General features: G+C 48.3%; 1 protein-coding gene across 1 annotated transcript in view; it reads right to left on the bottom strand.

Moving 5' to 3' along the window:
* Nucleotides 1-1,167: 1,167 nt before the first annotated feature.
* The window catches only part of Ube2ql1 (ubiquitin conjugating enzyme E2 Q family like 1), a 42,565-nt gene continuing 33,448 nt past the window's right edge, over nucleotides 1,168-10,284 (bottom strand). The window contains exon 2 of the mRNA XM_057790217.1: nucleotides 1,168-2,517. Within this exon, the coding sequence (XP_057646200.1) occupies nucleotides 2,386-2,517 (132 nt within the window). The 3' untranslated portion in view covers nucleotides 1,168-2,385. The remainder of the gene's footprint in view (nucleotides 2,518-10,284) is intronic.

Below are 10,284 nucleotides of genomic sequence, written 5' to 3'. Positions count from 1 at the left end.
ATTTGTTTCTGCACGGATCTTAGCCCAGGGTGACCTTGAATTTACGAAGATCCATTTGCCCCTGTCTCCCAAATCCTGGGATTAAAGGTGTGTGCCACCACTGTCTGACCTCTAGGTCGGGACTTACGTTTGCCCTTCTGATCTTTAAGCAAAATTTATTAAAACATAAATAAAATATCGCTATATTAGCAAGCCAATCACTCTTAGTACCTCGTCCTTTTAACCCAGCTGCTGCTTTGTGTATGTGGGGAGAGTAAGTGGTAAAAGGCTAGGAGGTAGCTGAGCTGGGAGCGTGCTTGCCTGGTGTACATGACGCTGTGTCCAAGCCCCAGTTCTGAGTACACAGGCTAAAGTGATATGTGTCTGTAATTCTAGCACTTGGAAGTTGGAGGCATGAAGATTAGGAATTCAAGGCTTGTCTCACCTATGTAGTGAGGTTGAGGCCTGCTGGGAATACATGAGACCCTGTCTCAAAATAAGAACTGATAAGAAGCAAAATGACAATACTGGCTCTATTTGGTTGGCCCTCTGCCCTTGAGATGAGTTTTCTTGGGTCCCCACACATCTTTGAACAACAAGAAGCCCAACAGTCCAAGTAATTGCATGTAATCAGCCAAGAAACTGGTACTTCCTTCACAGTTGGAAAACCAAAGTGGCAACATTTGAGGATGGCTAGGCATACAGCCATGCTTTCTGGTATGTTCTAGACAGCTCCCTGGAACTGTCAACCAGGTGTTTACAATACTGGGCTCCTAAGCTATGCCTCCATCTTGTAAAATGTTGCCTCTAACACGTGATTTCATGCAGATGAAAAGCTTCCAGTGGGGCTGGAGAGCTGGCTCCATTGTTAAAGGTACCGACTACCCTTCCAGAGAGCTGGATTCTCAGCACCTTCCTGGCAGCTCACAACTATCTGTGAGTCCAGTTCCCAGGGACTAGATGCCCTGTAATGATTTTTGAAGGCACCAGGCATGCATGTGGTGCACAGACATTCACAGAGGCAAAACATCTATAATCATGAAAAGAGACAGACAGGCAGAAGGGAAGGAAGGAAAAAAGAAAGAAAGAAAGAAAGAAAGAAAGAAAGAGGGAAAGAGGAAAAGAAAGAGAAGAAGAAAGAAAACTTCCAGGAGGTTAGCTCACAATGATTGATCCTGAAGCCGGCTATCAGGTATGCATGGTTTTATTTAAAATGTGTCCAATAGGATTTTCCACTTGGAATGAACATTTTTCCTCTTTCTGCATGTTCTCATAAACATTATCTCCTCATTTCCATGGAGTTTCTTAGGAATTTCTAGGTAATTTAACAGAAGAGCAAAATGAAAGTGTGGGGAGATTAAATCACAGGAGGTTCACACCGCGGTGAGGGTGCTCCTGCCTCAACCTCGGGGACGCACAAGTGACTAGCGGGTGAAGTAACAGACCGGGTCATGCAAGTCCTCCTTGAGTCACTTGGTGTCCTTTGGCAGTTCTGGTGTCTCCTGTCACTAGCACGGAAGACAAAATGAGTCCGATGACCTCAGCAAATGGGCAATTGTCTTGTGGTGGCTGAGAGGAGATGGACACAGACGCCCTGTCGTTGAGCATTCCCTAACGTCTGAAGAGAATGTTCCCTCTGGCCCGTCTGTTGCGCTGAGCCCCAGGGGGGTGCATGTACCTTATGTCCTGAACCTCCCTGGTGGCCGCAGCACCCCCTGCCTCTCATCAAATGGCACTGGTTTATCCGTGAACAGCAGCACAACACAAGATAAGCATGGGAGCACATTTTAATCGAGAGGGCAGTTGTAGTTTTAAGTCAGCACTAGAGCCTGGCAATGTTAGATTTGTGTTTTCATGAGCCAAAGGTCATAGCATGAATGAGGTCTAAATATCATCACAGCAGACCACAGGCCACAGAAAGAAAGATGTCTTCAAGTTATGTCGACCTGCCAGGAAGAGAAACAGATACAGAGTACAGCGAATGGGGGCCAGTGGGGGCCCCGTGGTGTGTGGTGCTCCTGACTTGGGAACAGAGCCTTGTACATGGAAATGAAGTAGGCGGGGCTTTGAGATTCCCGCTGGCTGCTCAGAGCTGCTGTCCTGGAAAGAAGCTAAGGGCAATGCGACAGGTGGGTAGGGGAGTGGGGGGTGGGGCTGGGAAACATCACCATCTCGACCTTTGTTCTAAAGTGACTTAGAGACGGTCATTTATTATGGAAACATAATCCCCAACAGTTTGCTCTTTCTCCGTAAACACATCAGTTCATAAATAATTTAAGCGTGTCCTCTGCATTCAGGACACAGTTCTGGCTGGAGTAGAAAAGGGTAGAAGACGCGCAGTGGTGGGAGAAGATGGCAGGATGGAGTGTGGACGGGCGGCTCAAGCGTCTAGGGTGCGTGCAGGCATCAGCCATCAGACACGGGAGGGGTGACCCAGCCGTATTTCTCATGAGTCTTCACCAAACTCTTGAAGGTTGCTTCGGCTTCCTTGCGGCTGAAGGACTTTTTTGACTTGCCAGCTTTTCTGCAGATCCGTCCCTGTGTGAGATGGAAAGAGACGCCAGGTTAGAGGCTCAGCCGAGGACCCGACTCCTCATAGGGTTGTTAAAGGGAAACGCGGAGGTGGGCGTAGTTCTGTGTTGGCCACCAGCAAGGATGATGGGACACTCGCTCTCATGGAACAGATATGGAGGGATACAGCTTTGAGAAATAGCACACTGGGGAACCACGTACTGTAAACATTTTGGGGTGCAGGCACTTTTCCCCAAACCACAGCCTCAGCTTTATCCAAACTGTTCAATCTGTGAGCCTAGAAGGCAGCTTCCCCGCATTCCTGAGACATAGCTGAAGGGTCCCTTAGGAGAGGAGCCTTCTCTCCCGAATGCTTCGAGTCTAATTTCTGGGTTGTCTTTGATAGGCATGGAAATAAATACATTTATACATAGATGTGTATATTATGTGTTCACAGTGCAATTAAAGACTGAATTTTAAAATCCAAGCTTGGAAACTATTACGGCACTCCTGGCAGTTCATACAGCTTGGGAGGCAGGTAGGGGTCAGAGGTCAGAACCACGCATGTGCTAAAGCTGAAGACTGGGTCGTGCAGTGGACCAGAGGACCTGGTCCATCTTAAGGTGGCTGAGGAGAAGCTGGGCGTGTTCAACCGTTTGGTATGTGACATGTTCTCATCTACAGAGTTCATTCTTGAAAACCACATAACTGAGTAACAAAAAGGATGGAAAAAAATTCATAATGTTTTTTTTAAAGTCTTCATTCTTTTTTTTTAAAAAAAGATTTATTTATTATGTATATGGAGTTCTGCCTGTATGTCTACCTGCAGGCCAGAAGAGGGCACCAGATATCACTATGGATGGTTGTGAGCTACCATGTGGTTGCTAGAAATTGAACTCAGGACCTGTGGAAGAGCAGTCAGTGCTCTTAACCTCTGAGCCTCCTCTCCAGCCCCCAAATCCCCTCATGTTTTCAGTAAGTTTATACTTTGGTGTTGGGCCAAATTCATAGCTGCCCTCAGCCACATGCAACCTGAAGACAGAGGGGTGGACATGCCTGCTAGACCTTCAGAGGCGAGAAAAGAGGTGTCACAATGGAAACAGAGTATATCTGAGAGCCTGTGGCTCGTCACCAGAAGGTGGGATGGCAGTGGGCCTTACTGGATAGCCGGCTGTGGCTCTTAGTCATCTAGCCTTTGAAGTGCCTGCTCACCTGAATTGGCCCCTTTGGCGTTGTGGACTTACTCACTCCTAACCAGGGTCATGCTTTCCTGGAGTTTAGCTCTCTTTGAGTAACCCTGTGCAACCATGTACAACCATGCACAACCATGCACAACCATGTACAACCAAGTACAACCATGTACATGTCATACACAGATGTGGCCCAGACACCCAGAGACACAGCTGCCTTCAATCAGCCAGCAAGCATCTGCATCTGGTCGCCCACCACTTCTTGGTTACTGAGCAGGTTCTCTGCATTCTGGCACGCTTCACACGGATGCCACAGCACAACTGTGTGTATATACTGGACCTTAAACTGGAGTCAGGTCTCCAGGGTCCACTACCACCCACACACTGAGGGTGGGATCTACCCAGGCTATGGGACCGGAGGCTGCAAGCTTGCTGCAACCCTAGCTCTCTCTGATAAACCAAGTGAGAGACGCTGGACTGGCTCCTGAATATTTGGCCAGGATGCTGGATCCCAGAAACCTGATTATGGAAGAGCAGCTTGCAGGTGTGAACTCAGAACTCACACTTCCAGTCCATGGGGGCCTTCTTATCCACAAGGCAGAAACCCAGGGAGAGTTGCTCTGCACGTCCAGTGGCTCTCTGCCTTACTGCTACCTCCCTGCTCTCCGGGACACTTGACACTCTTTATAGAGGCTCCCAGTCAGAACAAGCGAGCTTTCAAAGGGAGAAAGAGGACCTGAGGGGAGGGGAGGCAGCAGCTCCTGATGACTGTAATGATGTCCCCAAGTCTCGCCAGGGCATGAGCCCCATCTTCAATTATTTACTTCCATACCTAATGAAGGGTGGTTATACCTTATAACAAGGGACCACAAGATTTAGAACTCGCACAGCCGTTGCTGAGGTCCAAGCCCAAAGCTTTGGCATCAGATGTAGAGGAAGGTGTCTGTGTAGGGATGTTGGTTTACACGTCCACGAGAGCAGACGGTTTTGGATAATGTGAGTGTTTTATTCCTTTGTACCGTACTGATGACTGCTGGTGTGGCTGAGAATTCGGAATTAAGGGAGCCAGACAAACAGGCTCGCAATGATTCTGGAATATTCAGTGGCTTTGTCAGGAACATAAGCTTCGTCTATTCTTTGTCCAAGTCCCTACTGTTACTAGATTCAACCAACAAACCCCTACTGGGACAAGTGGCCCTTTGTTGCTTTTTTTTTTTTTCCTTCCCGGGAGGATCATGAACATAGAGTCCAGTGCGAAGTCAATTTGATGGCAGGAGAGGCTGTCAGGAGCCAGCAGCTCAGTGCCTTCTCCCCACTGAGCTAGCCAGCGAGAGGCCCTCAGCCCTGCAGTGAGCACATATCGTCTGCCCCCGTCAGATGGGCCGCTTCAGGCTCACACAGGCCACCGTTAGCTTTTGCAGGAAGCATTTCTTTCCCCAGTCCTGCCAGGGGGCCGAGTTGTTCTCACTGATGTGTCTGCCCTGCAATGCCATGAGACAGGGAGAGGACGCTCCTCTCCCACATGTCCTGTGGCCACTGCCAAGCCCATAAGGGAGTTTCTAGATTGCATTGGCTGAGTGGTGAGACTCACAGTGGATGTGGCTGGCAACATTCCATGAGCTGGGGTCCCTGACTAAGAGAAGGCCAGCCGAGCACCCAGCATTCATCTTTCCCTGCTTCTTCACAGAGCATGAGATGTGGCACTGCCCAGTGCTCCTATTGGCCTGATTCCCTGTGGTGACAGGCTGGACCCCAGATCTGTGAGCTCAGATAACCCACCTCCTCTTAACATTACCTTTGTCAGGACTTCAGTAACAGCAACAAGAAAGTTAACTAAGCACTTGTTCCAGATTCACAGAGACAAGAAATGAACTGGAAACACTGAGGATTTGAAGGAGATACAATTAAGGTCCGGCTGCCTTATTCTCAGAGCATCCATTTTCCCTGTTTCCATATAGTAACCAGAGTCTAGTCTCAGACACTTCTCCGAATAACTCTCATTTCTCCTCGACTATCCTTACTTGTATTTCACGAGAGAAGACTTGGAGGTGACACTACCTCCTTGATGAGAGCGTAGGGTCATTCTCCAGAGTTTACGACAACTTTCTTGGTGCCCTTTCCATCTCTGGAGCTGCAGGTTGTTAAGGGGGCACCAGGGAAACATAGTGCTTAGGGGTTCAGCCCAACAGAGAGGAAAAAGAGTATTAATAAGAACACAGGAGCTGGGCCGGCACCTGTGACCATCAGGGGGGCCTTTGGCTTGATCTTGCTTTGCCAGAGGCTTTAAAAAATATAAATGTGTGTGTGGTGTGTGTGTGTGTGTGAGAGAGAGAGAGAGAAAGAGAGAGAGAGAGAGTCATGTGATTAACCATGAAGACATCCCCATGTCTTAGCAGCTAACAGGCTAACAGGCGAATCTGAAGACTGGTCCTCTCTGACTCTGCAGTTCCCACTCTATCCACCTACACGCTGACCTTCCATTGTCAGAGGCACCCTCAGCTGTCTTGTGACTTCATTCACTCCAGTGATGCCGCCTTTGGGAGCTGTGGGACCGTCATGTAGACACAATGAGGGTGCAAGTGTGCTGTGGCTTTACTGGCAGTAGTGACACCCGGCTGGGGTACGTCTGCTTGTAGGTTACCCTGTACAGAGTATGTATACGTGTTGTGTCTGGCCTCATTCCGTTAGGTGCTCGGTACGACGCTGTACTTGTCCAGGCAATGACAAATGTCTTGGAAGAACAGTCACTACCAACTGATACATGGCTTGGGGTCAAGCAAAGTGGCTGGGCCTGTCCTTGCCATTCAGCAGATATGCGTGGCCCTGCCCCTGGAGTGGGAGCAGTGCTGGCTGCTGGGGTGAATCAGATCCTAAGCTTTGTCAAAGGAGAGGGAAGGAAAGGTGTGGGGCTGGGGAGACAGCTCAGCGGTTAAGGCTAGGCTTGCAACTGAAAACACAAGAGGAAGGGTGTGATGGATGGCACCTGTGTCCTCAGAGTGTTTTCTTGGTGGTGCTGGGATTAGCGTTGAAATGTAGCCCCAAGTAAAAGCTTAAAATAGACTGCTGCCCTCTGGGAGCCACGGCCAGATGCTCTGTGGGCTCACACAGGGAATTTTTAGGCTGTGTGGTGCACGTATGCACACGTGTATACACGCTTACGCATGCGTACGTGCACCGTGTGGGGGAGGGGCAGAATTCAACTGATTTGCTTTTAAATCCTCATTCCGGCACTTCCTGTGTGTGTGGCTGTGGGCAAGCTGCCGGCTCAAGAAGCGCGGCCGGGCTTCTGAAAGGGTTGGACTTGCAAAGCAGTGACTGGGTTGCTACTGTCGTAATCATGTCGTCCATGTCCTTTAAGGTAATGCCAGTTTGCCTTCTTTTAAAAAAGTCACGGAAATACTGCCTTTGAAAGTGGATATTATGACTTAGGTTGTTTGTTTTAAAGCTGCCTCCAGGCAAGCAGGACACATCTCGTTATCTAATTCCTCAGACTTCTCGTGTCCACTGTAGCTGTGGGACATTAACACCCCAGTTCCGTTCACTTCCGTGGGTTTTTATTTATAAATAACCCTGTTTGGTATTTGTGTGCCATTTGTCTGAGTTTCAGGGTCTACTAATGTTTCTAGGTTCCTCCCGTAGAATTTCCGGGCTCCTGAACATTGTTCTGAGCCCTAATTTCAGAGACAAGCCCTACTTTCAAAACTTTTGGAAGTGTAATTGCTGATTTAAGGCATCCAGAAACCATGTCCTGCAGCACAAGTTCCAAGCTCAGGTAGCCCTTCCCCACCCAGCCTTGCTTTCTGTCACACGACTCCCTGGGGAGACCACCCAAACCCCAGAGGCTCCTGGCTTGAAGGACATCCGGCGCCTGGAAACTGGAAAGGACCCCCCCCCCCCCCCCCCCCGTACACTTTCTTCTAAGGTTGGAAATTCAAACAAGGCCTAAGCAAAATCCATTTGTACATTTCCGAGGGCAGCTAAGACACAACCGGGGCAAGATGGTTTCAAAGAAACCAGCTGCCCCGTCACAGCAGAGGACATTTAAGCCTTAGGGAAGAAAGGTCTGGAGCACGTGCAGTCATTAGCATGACCCGAGTATGTGTGCGTGTGTGTGAGTGCATGTAATTCATATACGTGAGTATGTACCTGTAAATGCACATGTGTGTCAATGTGCACAGCCACATAGCTTGTCATAATGTGAGCCTGGGTAAGTGTGACCCCATAGTGGTGGCATTCAAACTGTGGGGACAAATAAGTTCCTTGAAGGAATGTGACTACTGACTGCCGTGTACTGCGCCCCTGTGTCTGCGCTCTTTGCGCTGGCACCCAGTTCGTGAGCTTCGGGCAAGGGAGCTGGAGGTTAAAATACACAGACACACACAGACAGCGACACGGGTCATCCTTGAATTCCCCAAGAATGCCCCCTTTATTGTGTTCAGGGGCAGATTATATAGAGATAGCCACACTCCAACCAAACCCACCAGAAACCACTCTCCTGCCATCAGGAACTCCTGAAGGTCTCGTGTCAGAGCAGCTGTAGGCACTCAGATCAGGGGATTACAAGAAATTCAGGATCTGGGTCTCATTGCTCCCAACATCCCCCCCCCCTAAATTTTTTATAAAGCAGAAGACCCTCCTGACCACACAGCCTTTTGGTCTCTACTGCACCTACATTCACTTTGGCCAGCACTCTATTGAACCTGTACTCAGGAGAGAGTGACAGCATCTCCTCAGGAGAATACTGGCTTTTAGGGAACACAAGAGAGCAACTTAAGTCTGTAAGACAGGTAGATTCAAGTATCCCAGAGACTGTTGGTTCCTCATACTATTTCCCACACACCCTCTTCCCCTCAAGTGAACAGAGGTGTGTGACCATTTCAGACTCGGGACTTTTAGGAGTGACTTTGCCATGACCCCAGGAGCAGTCAGAAACCACTGCTCCTTCAGCAGTCCCCTAAATAACATACCCCAGCTGCCATACCCCCGTGGCACATTCATTCTTGTCAGCTGAGTGCATGGAAGACACTTTCTCGCTCGTGCACCTCTTTGGCTTCCCTAGCAGCCCAGCTGATCCTGCTTCTGCTAAGGAACCCTTTGGCTAAACAGTTACAATCTGGTGAGCTAATTGTCACATTTCAAGGGCTATCGAAGTAACCATTGAGTTGTTTCACCACATAAGAGGCATTAGCAATATTAACAGATGTCACACAAATGAAATAATGAACAAGACATTTGTTGTAAGTCCACCTGCTCCTACAATAGGGCAGTCTCTTGATTTAAATTCACTCTGCCGCAGACTCTTCGACATGCAGAGCCTAGAACTGCCACTGCCTTTTCCTGGCCCCGCGGCTGCGTTCTCAGGCAGCCCTGTGGGGTCTGTGCTCCAGCTTGTCTCAGCTCCAGCACTTGTTGTTACTCCTGGCACTGCTGTGGCATCCGCCAGGCTAGGCACCGACTGGGCTGAGGCAATGTGCCTTCCACCACAGCCACCTAGCAAAGCTCTGCTCCAGCTGCCTTCTAGCCCCAGCTGCATTCGTTCTGGGTCCAAACTGGTGCATGGAGTGGAGCAGAACTCAGGAAAGCGGGCTTGCTGCTCTGTAACCGCTGAAGGGGCCCCACTTAAATTATCTTTTAGGGAATTTGGGCGTTGTCAGTCTGTCTGGTTACTTCCTGCTGAGCGGGGACGCTGCATTCTTAGGGGTATTTACTGCAATTTACTGCCTCCCCACGGAGCTGGAAGGTGGAGGTGAGGTGGGGCAGAGTGGTGGGTGTCTCTGTCTCTCTCTCTCTCTCTGTGTATGCCAGTCAGGCCAAAATCAGTAGAGTTTGATGCTTTCATAGTCAGAAATTCCAAAGAAACAGATACTGTAAATTTTGATGACATAGCTTCCTCAGAGAACTTGTTACATCTCACTGCAAATAGGCCCAAAAATGCTGAATGAATATTTGTCAGTTTATCCATACTGTATCTTGGGACACAGAACTCATTTATGCCAGTATGGTGTTCAATCTGCTACTGAAATAAAAGGACTAAGAGCTGAGACCTCAGAAAATTTCCCATCCAGGGGAAAGAGACTTGTTAAAGTAATGGAACTCTATTATGGAAGCAAAGAGTGACTGAAGCCCTCTTCAGAGATGAGGAGGAGTGGCATGAAAATTTTTGCTGCTCCTCAGAGACTGGGATGGTTTGAACTTACCTTTGAAAGGTCAGAGCAGCAAGGCTACTGAACTATAGGAGAGAAAAAAGACTCATAGCTCACTCATCACAGACACCTCCTTTTGTCTTTTGATTAGACTGGATTTTAGAGAAATGTGATTTGACAAATTATGTGTTTATTGTTAATTTCCATACTAGAATTGTGGTATTGAGCTGTCAATGCTTGCAACTGCTTTAGTTAACTATGATGATGTTACTGATTAGAAAAAGATAACTTGTCTGAGAAAAATTTGACATGGTAAGTCCTTAGATTTGATATGTTTAATAAGACAAATTTGGATTTTGATGTAGCTAAAAACTGTTAAAGACATCTTAGACCAATTTAAAAAGTCCATCCCCTCTTGATCATCTACTATTATTTACTAGGAGATATTGTACCCATAGGAG

The sequence above is a fragment of the Chionomys nivalis genome, chromosome 15 (assembly GCF_950005125.1).
Source record: "Chionomys nivalis chromosome 15, mChiNiv1.1, whole genome shotgun sequence".
In the NCBI taxonomy this organism is placed as follows: Eukaryota; Metazoa; Chordata; class Mammalia; order Rodentia; family Cricetidae; genus Chionomys; species Chionomys nivalis.
Note: the sequence above shows the minus strand (reverse complement) of the source record. Positions and strands in the feature narration are given on the sequence as shown.